The sequence below is a fragment of the Lactuca saligna genome, chromosome 9, assembly GCF_052625555.1.
Source record: "Lactuca saligna cultivar CGN05327 chromosome 9, ASM5262555v1, whole genome shotgun sequence".
NCBI lineage: Eukaryota > Viridiplantae > Streptophyta > Magnoliopsida > Asterales > Asteraceae > Lactuca > Lactuca saligna.
The window spans coordinates 98,643,566-98,663,758 of NC_136425.1; the positions used below are offsets into that span (position 1 = coordinate 98,643,566).

Genomic DNA, 20,193 nt, shown 5'->3' on the forward strand with positions numbered 1-20,193 from the left:
GGGAGGCTAGCACCCAGATATGCTAGGCATTATCCCAACGAAAGGACCAAAAGGGTAGGTCGGGCACCCAGATATGCATGACAGTATATGTATGTTATGTGATTTTATGGTATGTGGTATGATGGGGGAACTCATTAAGCTTTGTGCTTACAGTTTTCAGTTTTGTTTCAGGTACCTCTTTAGCGAAGGGGAAGGAGCCGACGCGGTAGCTGCACATCATACACACACCTCTAATTCTGCATTATGAGATTCCTTGGGATTGTACTCTAACATTATCACTATTTTATGATTTGGATTTTCAGACATTATGCATAGTTTTATGAGATGTAATGATTCGACAATGTTTTCCTACGAATGTTTTAATCCAGGTTGCAAAAAACGCTCGACGTTAGCTAGTCGGTGGACTGAGATCAAGGGATTAATCGGCTAGGCGGAGATTAATCGGGGGATTAATCGGGTACCATTAATTGATAATTTGTTGAATTTTAAAAAAATAAATATGACTAATATCATATCAAAGTTCGTAAAGACCACTAATATGATAACAAAATGGGTTAATATGATTAATACAACAATAATCATGCCTCAACTAATTTCCATTGAGATAAAACTTCTTCAAAATGTTAAAATTTCATTGTTTTATAATGTTTCAATCATTATGAATACAAGGATTAATCGCTAGGCGCCCTCTAATCGGTCGAGTAGCGCCTAGGGAGTAATCGGAGATTAATCGGGACCTAGTCGGGATTTTTACAACAGTGGTTTTAATTAAAGTAATTTATAAAAATGAAATTTTTGGTCGTAAAAATTGGGTTGTTACACCTTTAACTTTGTTTTCTTTCTGAAATTTGTATATGATTTGTATGCTTGTCATCCCAAAATATTAATATTTTTATAGTAAACTTTTCACTAAACACTTAATAATATAATATAAGTTATAAAACTTTTAAGTGTTAAATCATAATTAAGAAAACTTTTGAGTTACATTAGTTAAAAAAGGGGGCTTCAAATGAATGTGGTTTGAGGAAGTTAAAAAATGGGGTTTTAAATGAATGTGGTTCGAGAAAAATGTTTCTATTATAAGATATTATGCAAATGCCCGCGCGTTGCACATAAAGAACTATATAGTTGAAGTCTTTACAAATATATGTTTTTTTAAATATAATAATAACGTTGTTGTTAAATTTGATATAATAGTTTGTATACTAAATTAATATAACATATTGATTATTCTGAATTATATGATAATATATACATCTATTATAACTTCATAATCTCAATTGTTTGAATGACTTCTACCCGCGAGTTACACATGAATAAAGTTAAATATAATATATGGTTTAATGTTATTTATAGTTGTTATTATTGTTAACCAATTTTTTAAATTTGATTTGCTTAATGTTTTAAATTCTATCATTATAATTATTTAAAACATCAAACATTATTTTTTGATTTTAAAGGTAACAATATAATCATTTATATAGAGATATTTTTAACTATTGTTATTATAAGTTATTTTAAGCTACTCATTTGAAAACTTTTAACCATTATAAAAATATGTTTAGGAAATATTTTAGTTAAATTGAGATTGCAGTTTAGGTTTTGTATTTATCACTACAATGTATCACGTTTAACTATTTATAAAATATTCTTTGTTTTTTAAATGAGACTGAAATTTATATTTATGTTGACATTGCAATATTATATTCTAGTTAACAATTTAAGTAATTTGTCAAAACTGTTCAAAGGTTGTAGCTTTAAACTGATAATAGTTTAACAACATATTAAATCTAATAACTTAAGTATAATATGTTAAAAGTTAAAAACATAATTTTATAAGTAGTAGTAAAGATATTATTTTAAAATTAAAATTTAGTTTATTTATGATTACACTTTAGGTTTGATATTTATTTAACCTTATTAACCAACTTATAATCATTATTAGAAAGACACTACAATTTATCACTTTTAACTATTTACAAAATATTATTTGAGTTGTTTAAGTTAAACTAAAATTTATATTTAACTTGACCCCTGTAATGTTATATTTAAATTAATAATTTAAGTGTTTTATACAAATCCAGAATTATATCTCTAAAATGATAATTGTTTACATCCAACAATATATTAAAACTAATAAATTAAGTATAATATGTTAAAAGTTAAAAAAAATAACTTTATAAGTAGAAGTAATGATATTATTTAAATATTGTAACAACCCGTTATTTCAAGTCAGTAAAAATCGAGTCTTGTAACCTCTTTGAGAAAGGAATTAGAATATCATCGAAAAATGAAGTATTCAAAAACTCTATTTGGAGTACACTATGTGGTAGGGATCGTCTTAAGGTTTCCAAACATATAAATAACACAAAAATCCGAGTTATAACGAAGAAATTATGACCATTCTAAATTATCCGACAAAAACCGGCAATACGAAGTTGCGTAAAAACGCAAAGTTTCAATAAAACACTTTCTGACCTTAGGTGTCTAAATGAAAGTCATAGATATCGTTAAACTACAAACATGCATAAAAAGAACGCTCAAATCGGACATCGTATGAATAAGTTATGAATTTTTAAAGAAATTCCTTAAACACGTCATTTTAATAAATAAATAATAAAAATAATTTCGGAATTTGCCAACGGAATCTAAATGAAAGTTGTAGATCGTAGTCTCACCTTCGCGGGGATATAAAGAACGTCAAAAACGGAGTTCGTATGAAGGAGATATGAATTTTTGAAGTTTGATAAATAATTTATATATAATTTTTATTCAAAATTCGGTATTATCCGAAGGGGAGTCAGCCTAGGGCTGTAGTACGCGCCGCGTACCCTCGTACGCCCCGCGTACTCGAGGCCACGGCCTCGGATCGTCCACGTCGCCCCTATGCGAGCTACCCCCTCCCCCGTCCTGTCAGAAACGCTGCAGCCGAGGATGCGGTCAGCGATGACGTCCCGTACGCGCCGCGTACGGGAGTACGCCCCGCGTACGCATGCTGCTCAGCCCCCTATAAAAGGGATGCGAGGGCTCCCGGGAAAAGGGCTCATTCTCTCTCCTTTTTCTTGCGTTTTACCTCGTTTTCCGTGCTCGCACTACCCCGAAGCCCTGGTCATTTTGTGCAAGTCCCGAAGGTCGATTTTTCTCCCGAGGAATCCCAAGATTTCTGAGGAAAATCCATTTCCCGAGACGAAACTTTGCCCGGTTTTCCATCTTGCTATCTTCAAACTTTCAAGTGAGTTCATACCCCTTTCAAACACACTTTAAATACATTTTAAATGCTTTTATACTCTTTTAGGGGGGAATACAGGTAAATATACGATTATTATCGTGTATTTTATAAAGTTTCACTTCGCTTGTTTTATCGAATAAATCACTTGGAACTCATTACTATTATGGAAAACCCTTGTCATACTTTGCGTGCATCAGACATTATACAAAGTATATAATGATTTCAAAGTAACTTTCGCTGTTAAGTCGTTTTATACATTCTAAAAACTTATGATTTTGCTTTGTCAAACATTGTGAAAAAGGGATAAACTTTGCATAGAAAACTATCACTTTAATACGGGCTTAATTGAGAATCCATGAGACGTGTATATCTTCAAACGTTACTTTTCTTTATTAGAAAGTAATGCTGCAAGTCCTCTCTATAACCAGAGTCTCCCGTTCGGAGAACGTGTCAAATGTGTATAGATCTATACGGGAAGTCATGATCCCGCGCCCTGACTGTTAGCTACAGTCAGTCTTTTGGGGTGACAGTTGTCATAACGCTGCGACGCCTGAAGAACATCGTTACAGGCATATTATGTTTAGTATGGTTATAAAACTCATCGGATATACAATTATTATGGTATTATGCTTTTATGAACGAGTAGCTATTAAAACTATTCTTCATCTAACAAATGCGATCTTCGTATAGTTTTATTATATAAAACTATGACACAACTTTTGAGAACGTCGGTTTCTTGCGATTTTCGGTCTTAGAGACTGCCATTTATGTTAGGAAAATAAGGGTTTCTCCTGCATACAAACCAAACAACCAATAGGAAAATAAGGGATTTTCCTGGTGCAATTATTTACAACTTATAACACGAACATTCATATGCATTTCATACTTTTATAAGAAAATAAGGGTTTTTCTTGGAAAACACAACAACTCGTATCTCAACCATTAGGGAAAATATGGGATTTTCTGGATCTAATACATTCACTTTCAACACAACAAATCACAACTCTTTACATTTGAAATGCTACGTTTTCTGGAAAACATACACCCATTTTGGAATGGCATCCAATTTTTCTAAACTACTTATGAACTCACCAACTTAATTGTTGACACTTTTTCTTTGAAATAACTTGTATTCTCAGGGAACCGCTAAGCAGGTTTGGGAATCAACTTTTGGGATTAACGCGCTGGCGTTAATTACTTCTTTTGAATGATGTTTATGTATTTATCTTTTGAACATGTAATGAATACAATTATGTAAACATCTTGGAAACTTTAATATATATGGTGGTGTGTACTTTCCTTTCTATGAACTGTTATGATACTGAATATGACGTCCTCCGCCCCCGAACGTTTCCGACGTTTTGGTTTGGGGTTGTGACAAATATTAAAATTTAGTTTATATATGACTACACTTTAGATTTAATATTTAATTAACTTAATTAACAAAATTATAAATATTATTAGAAAGAAATTGAAAAGTGAGGGGGGGGGGGTGTTTAAAATGAATGTGGTGAAAGGAAAAAAAAATACACGGGAGTTTCAAATGAATGTGGTGAAAGGAAAAATATTTCCTTTATAAGTATATAATGAAATAATATAGATATCGACGAGACGAATTCTTGCGCGTTGTGCAACATAGGTTAAAAATATATTGTTAAAATATTGAAAATTTTATGTTTAAAATGGTAATGATATTGACATTAATTTTGACATAATATTTTGAACAATATTATTCATTGACATCAATCAAACTTCCTCATTAATAAAATTAAATATAATTATCTATTTAATATTATTTTTAAGAATTGTTATGTTTGATTGATTTAAATTTTTACTTATGCGATTATTTTTTAATTTCAATAACGATATTCATTTAAAATGCAATTTATTTGTTGCTAACATTATGTAATTTATAAATTGATGTTATTATCATTTAAAATTAATGTTCTTTTGCTTTAAACCATTTATTATTATTAATAAGTTAAATAAAACTTTTAAGAAACACTTAATATTACTATTATAATTTGAAACATACACTATATAATAAGCTGATAAGATATACAATTTGCATTTAAAAAGAGACTTGCATGGATAATATGACATATTCATGATTTTTATAATTTGATTTTATTATTTATAATTATTGTTCATTAATTTTAAAACCACTTATTATTATTAATAAATGAAAGAAAACTTTTAAAAGACACTAATTATTATAATTAAAAGGTTAAACATATACTTAGATATAGAGTAATAAGATAGACAATTTTCATTTTAAGAAGAAAAAAAACTTACATGGATACTATGAATAATATAGCATATCCATGATTTCTAATTAATGATTTCTTTGAAGCAATATAAACATACAAACATAATATACTATTTAATTAAATATTATCCATATCATTTTCCATAACATATGATTGATAATATGGATCTAATTTAATTTACATTAAAGTTTCAACCATAACATACAATGATTGTTTTAAAAGAATACTTAAACCAAGAAAAATAATATATATATATATATATAAGAATTAGTATATAACAAACTTACAAATTAAAAACTTTAACATAATAACATGGGCTCGAAAAATAGTCCAAAGCCCTCAAACCAACATAAAACCTTTAAACTTGTTTTATTTGTGAATTTTCTATGTGATTTGTATTTGTGTGTCGATTCAAAGAGGTTGGCAATTTTATAATAGACTATCCATTAATTGATGATTAAACATATTATATAAGTTATAAAGCCTTTGAATGGTTAATCATTATTAAGTGACTTTTGTGTAGTATTCATTCAAATAGAATGTCTCAAATGAATATGATTTGAGTAAAAAAAATTCTCTGTTATAATATATATATATATATATATATATATAAAGAGAGAGAGAGAGAGAGAGAGAGAGATAGAGAGAGAGAGAGATTGGGAACATATTCATAAGTACAAATTGTTCCTTTATGTCATGCTCTAAATTCACCATGATGTGTGATTAATTACTTTGAAGGTGAAAATGTGCGGGAGTTTCAAATGCAATGAGGTACTTGGAAATTTGTGTGGGGGTTTCAAATGCGTGAGGTGACTGAAAAATGTCTCCTTTATAAGTATAGTATGATATAGAGATATAAATATAGATATAGATAGATAGATTGTGAGAAAATGACAAAAATAGCCATTTACACTAATTACATTACAAAAATAGCCAAAAAAAACTGAAGTTGCAAAAATAGCCATGAATTTCGCAGATGGAATAGTCCCATCTGCGAAATGGGCTTTCTACCTGCGAATGTACAAGCAACTAAAGCACAACTATGCTTTAGCTGTTTGTACATTCGCAGATGGGACTATTCTATCTGTGAAATTCATGGCTATTTTTGCAACTTTGGTTTTTTCTGACTATTTTTATAATGTAATTAGTGTAAATGACTATTTTTATCATTTTCTCATAGATTGTACTCAACTCTCATTTTCTATTTATACTGACTTCTCGTCTATTTCTTTTGTTTAGCAGTGATATGGGAGGATTCTCTCTCAAACAAATTCTTTTCCAAACTTGAAAATCTCTACATTTATTTATCCGGTCACAACGTGTATTGGTTTTTTTTAAGATTTGAAAGTTTATAAGGAAAATGTAGTAGTCAAAATTTAATTAGCATAAGAAGATATATAAAAACCGGGCCCCATAAATTTGGAGGCCCTAAACCATCACCCAGGTTGCCCTACCCATTGTCTGAACCTGGGTGGGATACGACCCGTGTTTCAAGGAAAATTGTATTGGACACGTTAAATGAAGTACAATGCTATTTTGAGACATTTTCTTCAAGACATGACTTGTGTAAGGCAGGACACGATCGTGTTAGGGTGTTGAGGTTTCTCATGTCTAAAAAATAAGAAAATTGCTCTCGGGAGTGTGGATACTGTCGTGTCAAGACTTTTTAGGCCTCTAAACTTCATAAAATTACCAAAATCACCCCAAAAGTTTTCTTAGGTGGGACACAACCTATGTAAAAGGGAAGACGGTCTTGTTAAGGGTTTTCCCATGTTCCGGCCTTTATAACTTCTTTTCCAAGTTGCTTCCTTCCATCTTCTAGCTTCCTCATGTGTTTTCAGCTCCGATGAAACTCCAATTATTCTCCAAGCTGCGTCCATATATCTCCAAAATCTTACTCCACTTCAGTTTATTTGAAATAAACATCAAAATATGAGTAGTATGATCATTCTCGCAAAAAATATAAACTATCAAATTATTAATAGTAATATAGGTACAAAAGCAGAATACATGACGCAAAATAAGACTAAAACTAATGGAAAGAAATGCATAAAAGTGCATTTACCGGTCATTGTTTTGTACTCAAAATTGCTATTTGTCCAAAATTTAAAGTCATTTTATATTTGATAGGGAGTATATACGCAACAAAATTCAAACATAAGGACAAGATTGGCATATTGGGATGGACGATTCAAAAATTTGGACTAAACATAGAGATGAAATTTGTAATTTCATTATTTAAAATTTCAAATCTACTTCTATCATGAAAATCAACAAGTCAAATTTATTGAACGGCTTTTCAAAGGTGTTTTAAGAGACTACAAATATCGCACGAGTGGCGTCGATCGAAACCCCACTAGGAATTGAGTCAAGAATTCACGGTTGAAGAAGACGGTTTTCCTTTTTGTTTCTTTTATTATTTTCTTTGTTTTATTAATGAAAGAGACCAGGGATTTGGATCTGCTTTGTAGTTGATCGGTTTATATTTTTTAGATCAAAAGTTTAATTCTTTTAAATATTAGGCTTAGAAATTAGTTATGTATCACTTTTTAGATCAATATTTTTTTTCAACTAAATATTAGGCTTTGCAAATTAGTTATGTATCATATGATATTGGAAAAAGTATTTATATATGATATTGTAAATCAAGGTTGGAGACATTTTCTAAAAGCTATACATGTTCAACAAATACAAAAAGTATATTATAAGACATATTTTAATTACAGCAATTTAAATATATGATATTGTAAAGCATTAATTAACATTAAGTGAAATTATCATCAAAGTTGGAGACATTTTCCAAAAGCTATACATGTTCAACAAACACAAAAAGTAAATTATAAGCCATATTTGAATTACAAAAATTTTAATATATAATATTGTAAAGCATTAACACTAATTGAAATTATCATCAAAATTAAAATATTATGAAAATATATAAAAAGACAAGTTAGGTCAGATTCATTATTCTTGCCTTTTAGCCTTTGGTTCCAAGTATCCTAAAAGTCGCCACATGCTAGACGGTGGATCTATTCGTATCATAGATAAATTTTTGGATAATCAATTTTATATCTGATTATCAAAAACTAAAATAAAATTATCTATAATTTTTTGATAATCAAAATTTTATATATGATTATCAAAGACTACAATAAAATTATCTATCATTTTGTTCGCTTAAACTAAATTGAAAGATTTTAGTTTTCATCTCATAATGACTAAATGTATAATAATGTCTACGTATGGCTTATTTTTTAGCCCGAATAAAGGGGTATCATCTAGACAAACCAACCATTTTACTCTTTACATCCAAAAACAAATTTAATATATTCAATTTGAAGGTGAGAAAATCGGGTACAAATGCACAAGACTTCAAACAACAAAGGAACATAATACTTCACAACATAGATTATCAACAAATGCATTCAGTTTAGAATATAATTACAAGAATTATCTACAATCTCTCTTTTTTGGGGGGGAAGTTGTTTTTTCACACTCCTTCCAATGAATATTTACATCATACAAATTATTTACATTTTATAACATAGATCACCCAACAAAAATCTTAATTATTTCCCAGATCAATGCTAATCTTCAATTCATTTCTTCCTGCTTTTAAATCAATTAAGTCAATAGCTTCAATTTTCTTGGCACATCAATCTGTTTCTTGTCGTCACAATATTCAGCAATAACAGTAACAGTTACATTGACAGTAACAGTAACAACAGCAACACATGGATCAAACCAATATCTTTTTTACATATAGATACATTTTTACAGTTAATCGGCTACAATACACGCTCAATTGCGCTGTAACGACGACAGCCATTGTTCCATGTACACTTCGTTCTCTACACCCAAAGCAAGATGATATATTATCATTAAGTATTTGTTTATTTTATACATTTGATATATAATTTATATAATGTAATATCTTTTTTTCTTAAATTTTTTATTTTAGATTTATCCGTATATGCATCATGTTAGTCACGAGTTTCAATTCCAATGTGGACTAAACTCATTATAGGCAGACGGTTTTTATGTCAGCCACCTAGCAGACCACTGTATACCTGATTTCCATCTATCAGACAATTACAAACCTAAGTTTTACAAATTGTGATGAATATTTCATAGAAAAATAAGAGGACTTACGAGTAGAATAAATATCGGGAACTTGTCCAATAGTGTGGTCCAAGAATCTATCATTTGAAACATTCTTAGTGTTAACAACATCCCCACATCCACGACCATAACAAGGAACAAGAACAGCAAAACTATCATCTGAATCATCATCATCATCATCATCATCACTATAAAAACCAGCACCATGAGGTTCCAACCATCCAATCGACCAATCAGAGTCGTCGGATTCTGATCCGGATAAACAACCACCGTCGGATGGAACCAATACAACATCATATTCTTTATCAACCTTGCGTTCTCTTCGATTTTGCCACTTTCTTTTTACTCTTTTAGAGGCTGATGGTGTCACATTTACTAATGGGAACTTTAGATTGTCGAATTCTAATATATTTATATCGGTTTTTGTTGTTGAGGAATTCTTGGAGGACCCGTTGCGGATTTTTGTATCTTGATGTTTTCCACTCCATGACCACCATGAAAATTGCGAAAATGCCACTGCCATATTTTACCTATAGGTATTCAAGAATAGAAAGAGTAAAATGGTCAATTAATGAAAACAAAAGAAAGTCTCTGTTGAGATAGTATTTCCTTCTGAAAGAAAGCAATTTATGCATACGCTACTTTTACTTGATACAGAAGAAAAGAAACAGGCCATAAGAAACTTAACTTAATAACTAATAGGTTTCCATGACTCAATCATATCCACGACCCTTTATAGGGTCAAACCCTAAAAACCATTTCCCCTCTTTTGTCGATTTGTATGATTAAATTGGAAAACCTAAAAAAAATTTAGCTTATTTCTCAAGAGTTTAACAACAAATCAATCAAAGAAAAGTAAAGAGATGGTGGGACCAAGAAATCACAAATTTTGACCCCTAAATAATTCCAATTTTCCAATCAAAATGAGAATAATCAAGTCGTAACCACAAACAATGATCATCTAATATCAAAGTGGTAAGAATCGCACATCCGTTTTCCATATCGGGTTGAGATTCTAACTCGATTCGCTTACGACTATGCTATCATCTTGATCACATAATACTATATCTTGTTACAGATAAAATTACTAAATCTAATGCGAAATGGGTCTGACATTGAATCGGAAATAGAATTGTTCATGGGGAAAATCAATAAATAAAAATACAAGGGAAAAACTAATTTCCATCTCAAACCGGAATATTTGATACAAACAACCATGAATTGGAAATAAAATCACATACTCTTTTAAGTGAATCTCCGAATTGCACTCTGAATGGTAGAAATTAAGCTTCAAATCGAATACCCAATTGGATTCAAGGAATTTCTGGCGGTTTTTGCTTATACGTACGGAGCCGTGTGGTTCTATGATGCTCTCTCCTTTAATCATTCATCAACAAATAATTTTAAAATCGGAGATAAGATAAGAGTTTTAAATGAAAATTGTATTTTCAGTTAGACCCCCTAATCTTATTACAAAACATTAAACACCCTATATTATAAAGACTTGTCAATTGTCATGAATATGTTTTAAATCTCATAGAGGAAAAATTATTTAAGACCGGCAGTCAAATTTTAGGTTTTTAAAAGAAAGCTTATCAATTACATTTTTCAAATTTTATATAAGACAGTTTGTGCGTTTGATCATAAGTAATTTTTTTTTAACTCAACCAATGCTTAAATTATGCTTTTGTTGCATAGTTAGTCCCTAATCAATATTAAAAGACTGATTTACCATTATTGATTTTTTTTTTTTACTTTTTTATAGTTATTAATATATCTTAAAAGAATTAACAAAATACGGGCCCTTAATTCTCTCATTTGTTGCCCCATACCCATTTTCTTGCTTGCCGCTTTCATACGCCGCCACCACCACCATGAAGTTGTTTTTCCTCCATCTATCTGTTTCACATCATCGTTGTTCATCGGAGAAGGTTACGGCCACAAGGGTGGAAGTGTTGATGGTCGGAAAAAGAATGTGATGGGGAAGATGGTGAGGTTGGTTGTACGGGAAACAAGAGGATGAAGTATAGGTTGGAAGATAATGGTGAAAGGTCGTTGACGAAGGAGAATATAGGTGGCTATGGTGATTTCTGGCGGCTGTGGTGGTTTTCGGCACAGTGTTGGTTTCCGGTGGTTGTAATCTTCCAAGCCACTCCAATGTTTTAGGGTTGAATTAGAAGAGAGAGATGTCAGGTTTAGAAGGGGAGAGGAGGGTGTGGGTCCCATGATCTTTTTTAATAATTTAAATAATAAATAATAAATTTAATTAAAAAAGAAATTAATAAAGGCATAATAGTCTTTTTTTGGTAAGTCAAGGACCAAGCGCGCAACAAAACCAGACAGTAGGAATCTTCCAAGTTAAAAAAAAAAAAAAAAGAGATAAGTTAGAGATCGAACGTGCAAATTATCCCAAATCATAGGGACCATTTGTGTAATTTACTCTTAAAAGTTTGAGCAACAAACCGAAAATAAGACATGAATCAATATTCAATGTATAAATAAAGAGAAAAAAAGGGATACAACTTATACAAAATACGATATGGCAAAGGCTAAATGCACTAGAGGCGACGACACGGTCAAGGGGACGAAGATCACCCCACACACGAGCAAATGTGGTTGGTGCTAAATATGTTGATGAATTGTGGTGAGAACCTCTAATAAAGGGCATAAGACTTTGGGAAATTGTCCAGTAATAGCATTGTACAGGAAATAGAACATGTTTTAAAAACCAATAAGAAAGTGAGTCTCTAATCGTCATTTTCAAGGTTAATGTCATAAAAAACCATTATTTATATGTTTTTATTGTTGGAGATATGTCGGTTGTCACAAAATGTTAGTGACACAATAGTTGCATGCTCCCAAAATGAAATAGTCTAAGATTGCTTGATTTAGCACTATTGCGCATCTCTAGTCTGAGTCTAACTGTCGTAGTGTCGGATCTTTCAGTCCACAAACAGTTTGATTTTAGTGGCATGCAACTGTATTCGTCCGATAATTAGTTAATATTGATAGAAGTTCTTCCTCAACAAATAGTAGTGTGAAGAGGAAATGAATATTAGAAAGAGAATCATGGAATTTTAATATATGCTTGATAGGGTATATATTCATAGATAGAGCATCGATAAAGATGCAAATCCTTAGTAGAGTTTATGAAAACATGTTGTAGGTGATCATAAGACACATACACATATCTGTTTAGCGGTCATGGTGTGTAATATTAGAAGTGGCTAAGAAACCGCGAGACAATTCTCGGGACAAGTATGAGTAGGTGTGAAAAGTAGTAGAGACATATAGTACCTAAAGCACAGGACTCACACTGGATCAGGAAGAGTCACAAAGTTGCTACGACATTAGTAGTTAGGTAGATAGTGTTGCTAACACTATAAATTCGTTTTGCGTTATATCCATTATTACCTATGTATGGTTATGTCTAGGAGAATGACTATAAGTTCAGGCCCAAGTGGCCATAAAGGATCGAGTATGAATAAAGTAGAGTTGCGTAAGTTACTTGGTTCTGAGAACCTCGCCCGATGTAGTACTGACTTTAACCATTTAGGAACAAGATGATTAATCCGATTTGCAGAAGCATTACAAGCCTTATTGGGGTAGAACAACTAGCATCTAGAGTCGCTACCTACTATGATGTGGTTGTACCACATTAGAACATGAAGGAAGGTGTCTCCTATGTTAAGTATTTAACTCGTAGGGACAAGATTCTAGTTTGATATACATCCTTGCGTCATGTAGTAGAAGGTCATGACCATTTCTATGATTATATACCAACCTCCCACAATCATAGGAGAAAAGACCGAGTTATTAGTACAAGATGGATAAGATAGATGAGATATGACATAGGTGTTAGATTCACAGAAAAAAAAGGTTTAGTAATCTAGGACCTTTTGTAGTAAAAGGTTACTAGAATAAGTGGTAACGGGTCCTGTTTACAGAATTTCGACTACACATCATGAAGTATAGAGCTTTGGGAATTGCACTAACAACACATCCTTACATTATTGGATTGTCGTTGAGATCTCACAGACCTTACTAGAAGAATTACCCGATATCATTAAATGGGTCATAGATAGGTTAATCATCACAGTTAAGGAGCAGATTTCTACCATTCGAACTATTGATGAAATTTCAAGGACCGCTCAAGAGGGAGAGCTCGTAAAGAGGAAGTAATCACGAGACCCTACTCTACCCACAACAACCAAAATATTTAAGCTGATGGGTTTTAGCCAAAAAGAACATCCTATGTGCTCATGCAAACCCTAATGCTTGGATCTAGGTTTCTCTATTGTACATGTAATTCATCCAAGACTTACAAACCCTAGATCTACTGTATATATTTCGAAATGGACACAAGAAATCAGATCTAGATGATTACCTCTTCTTCAAAGCTTGAATCTTCTTGTCCTTAGAGCTTAGAGTCACAAGTGTCAATCCTCTAATGACTTACAAACACCACAAGCAAGAGGATGCTAAATGAGAGATAGGGAGAGGCACAATTTCGGCTATGAAGACTCTTAGGGTTCAAGTGGCCAAAATTGGATGCCTTGGGGTCCTATTTATACTTGTGCTGCTAGGGTTTCAGTCAAAACCCTAATGGATAGATTAGGCCTTAAGCAGTCCAAGGAAGCTTCTGGAATAGGGCCTCTTGGCCGAAATTAGGATGGAAACATCCCTAATTTCGTCCACGCCTAGTTCCGTGAGCCTTCTCAGCCTAATACACAACTATCACACATTTGACAGTTTAAGTCCCATTTATTTAATTAATGTCTTTTAGCCACATAATTAATTCTTAATTAATTCTTGTCTAATATTAATTAAACTATCCGATTTCTCCTTTAATATATTATTCATATAATATATTAATAAACCATAATAACCTCTCACTTGATAAATCATCCTATCATGTTGCTTTGATGAAGACAACCCAAAAGGACTATGTATAACCGGGTCAAGCACTTACCAAATGTAGTTACGTGCTTAGACACTAATCCAACATAAGCATGCCAACTCAAAGCCTAGAGGACACATGGGCCCTCAATGTAGTATACGTAGGAAATCTCATGATGGAACTTGTGGTGCTTCGGTATGCTTCCAGCGCGGCATGGTAGGATATTGCCAATGAGATTGTAAGGGGATGCACATTTGTTTCCACAGCAATTAGAAGGGCCATATCAAGGTCGAATGTCTAATTCTAAAACCAACGGGTGCAATGAAGGCTCCAGTACCTGCAACCTATAGGTTGACAAATAGATGCCCGAGAAAAAGACCCCACAACCACTAAAGGAGTTGTGATGTTTTCTATACAGAAAGAATAAGTGACACTAGTAGAAAGAATTTTATAGTATGCTACTATGTTTGTTTTTGGTATGTAGGTATTAGTATGTAACCCATCAATCGTCATTACTGCTTGTAAAAAATTCTATTATGCAATAAGATCCTCTTTCTCATGGATGTGCATTAGTGCATTTTTAGACAACATTGTGCTTGTCACAACATTATCCTGTTTTGGTCATGCTATGTGAGAAGATCACTTGCAGTAGGCACAATCAATAGTACTATGATTGTAACGATCGTCTTCCGAGGTATAAATTTATTTAAATTCTTAAGTTTTATTTTGGGCTATAATAGAATTGTATATTGGAGTGGGCCTTTTGTTTTGGGCCGATTCATAGCCTGCCCATAAGCCGTACACGGGGCATAACTCGTTGTACGCTGGGCGTAATGATTAAATGAAGCGCGGGGAAGAGAAGCGTACGCGCAACGTACCTTATGGTACGCCCAACGTACGCGGCCAGAGGAAAAACCCTAATTTTAGGGGTTTAAGGCTATAGAAACCCCATTATAGCCTCCTTCCCCATTTCCCCATCAACCTCCTTACTCTCAAGAAAACCCTAATTCGTTCTTATCCTCTCTTTGTGTGTGAAGAATCTTTTGTGAGTGTTTCAAGGAAAGGAAGTAATGAAGAAGGAAGGGAAGAAGTTGGAGAAGAAGCTTGAGCTCAAAGATCTGGACTTAGCACCCTCTTGGTCATCAAAGGAAGGTATAAAGTTTTGAACTTTCTTCCTCTTTTCTTCTAGATCTAGGTTATGGAAGTTTGGACCTTTTTAGGTCCAAAGGTTGAGTCTTGATCTTGTAAGTCGGATTTGGAGCTTGGGTTGCCATCCTTAAGGCTCAGAAACATCTTCCTAGCAATAAAGTTTCAATCTTTGTGGCTTATATGGAACCATGCATGAGATCTAGTTAGCTTCATGGAAGTAGAATGTTATTTATAGAAGTTTGAGCCTTTATGAGACTTGTAAGCCATCAAGTAAGCAACTTTATGGCTTAAGACATGGAATAAGCTTAGGATCTGGATTTGTAGCTTTTGGATCGGATTATTAAGCACTTAATGAGATTTTGGATTAACAGAGTTGTACGCTGGGCGTACAAGGAGGTATGCGTCGCGTACACGCCAACAGCCAGTACGCTTAGCGTACCTTGGTGTACGCCCCGCGTACGCTGCCAGTTTGGGTTTCGAGTGTTTTGGGCCTTAGTGTGGGCTGGGTTTCAGGCTTAGGGTCCTTGGGCGTTAATGGCCCATCAGAATTCAGTTGCTAAGGACCAAGTATTTAGTATTGGGCTTGAGTAAGGCCCAATAAAGGGGTTCTGTGCCTAATATAGCAAATTGGGCCATTAGTGAGCCTATAGGGGGCATGGATGGACTTTGAAGGAATTGAGGGTTTTGGGCCATGTTGTGACCCATGCCATAGCAGGGGTAAAATGGTCATTTTACCCATAGGAGAATCCCTATTCTGATTTAGTATTTTATTTCCCATGATACCTGGGAAGCAGCTGGAGCAGCAGTCAGGGATTTCTCATTCAAGAGTTCAGCAGTCAACATCACGAGGTGAGTTTCCTTCCAGTAGGAATGGGTCTATGACCACAATGCCAGCCCATCTAGTTAGCAGTCAGTTTCCGGACTTCGGTCCGATGCAGTAGTTAGATTACTTGATGTCTTTGTGATTCAAGCATGTTTTGTGTTATGTGTTCCGGACTTCGGTCCGATGCGGTATGCAGTATATGTGCTTATGCTAGTTGATATGTTTATGCTATGCTATGTTATGCACAGTCAGTTTCCGGACTTCGGTCCGATGCAGGGGAAAAGGTCCCAGTCAGTTCCAGATTTTGGTCCAATGCAGTTAGTTCCGAGCTTTTGTCTAATGTAGGGGACAAGGTCCCAGTCAGTTCCGGACTTCGGTCCGATGCAGTTTCCGGACTTCAGTCCGATGCAGAGGGCAAGGCCCTGGTTAGTTCCGGACTTCGGTCTGATGCAGTGGGCAAGGTCCAGTATGTGATTATATGTTATTGTATGGTATGTGGTAGTTTGGGGAACTCACTAAGCTTCGTGCTTACCGTTTCAGTTTTGGTTTCAGGTACTTCTACAAGTAAAGGGAAGAGCTCGGGTTGATGGCAACGCACACACCAAAGCTTCATTTTTTGTCCTGGGAGTTGATTTAGCTTTTCATAGGTATGATTTGATATAGTCTTGATACAGTTTTCTGGTGATACTTTGTTATGATTTTGAGATATTGACGTATGGTTTTATTTTATGGTATTGATCTAATGATTTTAGTAATGATTAAACAAAAAATTTTGGGTTGTATTTTGGGATGTTTCAAGTTGGTATCAGAGCCTTGATTTGAGGGATTCAAATACAATTTCGAGCGTGTGTGAACTCAAACTAAGGAAATGGTAAAAGATTTTCAAAGGAAAAACATTTTCGAAAAAGGATTTTTTTTTTAAAAGAACTTAGAAAGAGAAAGAGTTTTGATAAAGAGAAAAAGGTGTGGTGCGTGCGATCAGCGGAGATCAAGTACGTACTCCCAAATTACCCATACAAGTTTATATTATCAGTTTCAGTTTCAGTACCAGATCAGTTCAGTTTCAGTTTCAGTAGAACAACATGCTAGTATAGGACTAAGGATCTTGGAGGATGCCTTATGGGCCTACTTATTGTTTGTTTCAGCTTGATGATAATTGCATGCTAGTAATGAGTAGACAGTAGTAGGATAGCATGTGTAGGTTATGCCTGATAGTATGAGCTTAGCATTATATGCTAGTACAGTTTCTTGTTATGAGAATAGTTTTCATGAGTATGTTTCCTTTATCCAAATGTTGCTTGCTTTGTGCTTTGTGGGACTCTGAGTGATGGGAGTTAGCCATTAGGTGAATGCATCACGTCACATGTGGTCAGGGTTGAATAATCTCAGAGTGTCGGATTTGACCCTATTGTGCAACTCTCGTTTGAATCTAATAGTTGTAGGGACGAGTCTTTTACTCGAAGGATTATCCGAGCCTCATTACATGTGATGGTATTCAGGTGGTGGCTAATTGGCATTACAAGGAGGCCTTCAGCAGCTGAGGATTGGTTTAGGTGGAGTCAAAGGTTTCCCATAGGGAAAGCCTAAGATGTGAGTAGCAGAAGTCAGTTGCAGTAGAGTGACTTGGTAGAGTCAAAGCAGTTCTTGAGGAAAGTACAGATAGATGTGGAAGGTAGTAAGGGCCCGTACTTTTAAAAGCATAGGATCTGTACTAGAATCAAGGTAGGCTGAGATGAGACCGGGAAGCTTGTAGTAGCAGCGATCCCTTGAGATATTTCAGTGTACTACCGTTTGCCATGATATGTTTTCAGAATGGTGGTTTTGCGACCTAGGCTAGTGTGACATCCCCATTTTCACGGCCAGAAAAGACCGATTTTTGTTTATGCCTTATAAAAATCAAAGTTCTTCTTTAAATAAAAATGTTGCGGAATTTGTTCCCAGAAAAACATGATAAATATGTTTTTTAAAACATTTTCGGAGAAACGTATTTTATTCATTTCAAAATGTTTGGGATGTCAGCGTTAATACAGAAACATAAGCATAAACAGAACTTACATTTATTTACACTAGTGATCTACATCTCTTTAAATCTCTCAGTGTAAAGTGACTTCGTATCAACACCTGTGATATAAATAAACTGAGTGGGTCAGGTTGGGAAACCTGGTGAGTACATAGGGTTTTCAACCCACAATAATATAATTATTATTTTCAAACAATCAAACAATCAACCCAATTACCCATCCCCATTATCTGTTTTATTCTTAAGGATCTACCCTAAGAATCAACTATTCCTCGTTCATACGTTCCTAAGGATCATCCTAAGGAATCGGCACGAAGTCCATCGTCACCGGGGTTTAGGCACTAAGTCTGCATAGTCACCAGAATTTATACAATAGGCACTAAGTCTGCATAGTCGCCAGGGTTTTGGCACCAAGTCTGCATGATCGCCAGGGTCTAGGTATCAAGTCTGCATGATCACCAAGGTTTAGAGTACACCGGGTGAACACATCGTTCACAACACCTACAGGTTGCGAGCCTGCTAGTGTTCCACTGGACTATCTAGGATAGTCCGTGGTTGTCATCCATACTCTGCTGAATGACGGGGACATTGTTTGGGAAAAAGGCTTCTCACATCGTACACCTCTCACCCACACCTTATAGTCTATATCACCTCTCAACTCATCATCTAACTCATATTTCATGTATTATATCTATCCATGTTTTACCCCAACATTTTGTAGATATAAAATACATATATAGTTTAAATCATTTAAAACATGTATAAAATCTTTCACTCAGCATAGATAGCAAGTATTCAGACAATATGCACACATAGCACGTAATTTATATTAAAATACTTCATATCTATGTGTAAGATGAAAGAGACTATGCACTCACCTGATAGGCGGTGACTCAACACTCGGACAGCGCTTCGATACTCTCAAAGCAAATTCCTTCGATAAAACCTAGTACCAATACCACTAGGGTTTAGTTTAACGATAACCGCGACAAATTAATAGTCTGACTATTATTATTATTATATAAGCGTTAAATAACACTCAATATAACTCATAATAAGAGCCCAAATAATTATTTTCAGGTCCTAATAATGTTACTATAATTAATTAGAAGCTATATTAAAACTAGCGTAGGCGTAGCTCACTTACAGCGGGTTTTTCGCAAAACCGGGCTTCGCTGGAGTAGCGTTTCCCGAGCCGAAAGGCTCTTTTCTCGGAGCCGTCGGGCGCTCCAGGGCTTCCGCCTCGTGCTAGGGAGTTACCCTAGGCTTTAGGGGGTTAGGGAGGCTTAGAGAGAGAGTTTAGAGAGAGAAAGAAGGTTTGGGAGGTGTGAAGAAGAGGCTAGACCCGACACCTCTATTTATAGTGCAAAAATCTGATGGACTCGCCGAGTAGGGGGGACCTACTCGCCGAGTTGGTCCATGTGGTGGCCTTCTGGTGGTGCCACGTGTCCAATTCTGGTGGTGCCACGTCACCCCCTATCGCGTATCAGCCTTCAAACTTAGAAAAATCATAACTTTCGCATACGAGCTCCGTTTTCGACGTTCTTTATATCCACGCGTAGGTAAAATCAAGCGTGCTCGGGCCGGAGTAGTACCAGGATGGGTGACCCCCTGGGAAGTCCTCGTGCCGAGTGGCCCAAAGCGGACAATATTGTGATACGTGCCAGAGGGGATGTTACA

The 20,193-nt window shown here is 34.4% G+C and overlaps 1 protein-coding gene across 1 annotated transcript; it reads right to left on the minus strand.

The window, feature by feature from the left end:
- Nucleotides 1-8,884: 8,884 nt before the first annotated feature.
- On the minus strand, nucleotides 8,885-11,030 carry LOC145018260 (uncharacterized). The gene is made up of 3 exons (XM_078976151.1): nucleotides 10,863-11,030; nucleotides 9,652-10,151; nucleotides 8,885-9,350 (listed from the first exon to the last, which is right to left on the minus strand). Exons 2-3 carry the CDS (start codon nucleotides 10,142-10,144, stop codon nucleotides 9,301-9,303), a joined length of 543 nt encoding a protein of 180 aa, XP_078832277.1. The 5' UTR covers nucleotides 10,145-10,151; nucleotides 10,863-11,030; the 3' UTR covers nucleotides 8,885-9,300.
- Nucleotides 11,031-20,193: the final 9,163 nt, after the last annotated feature.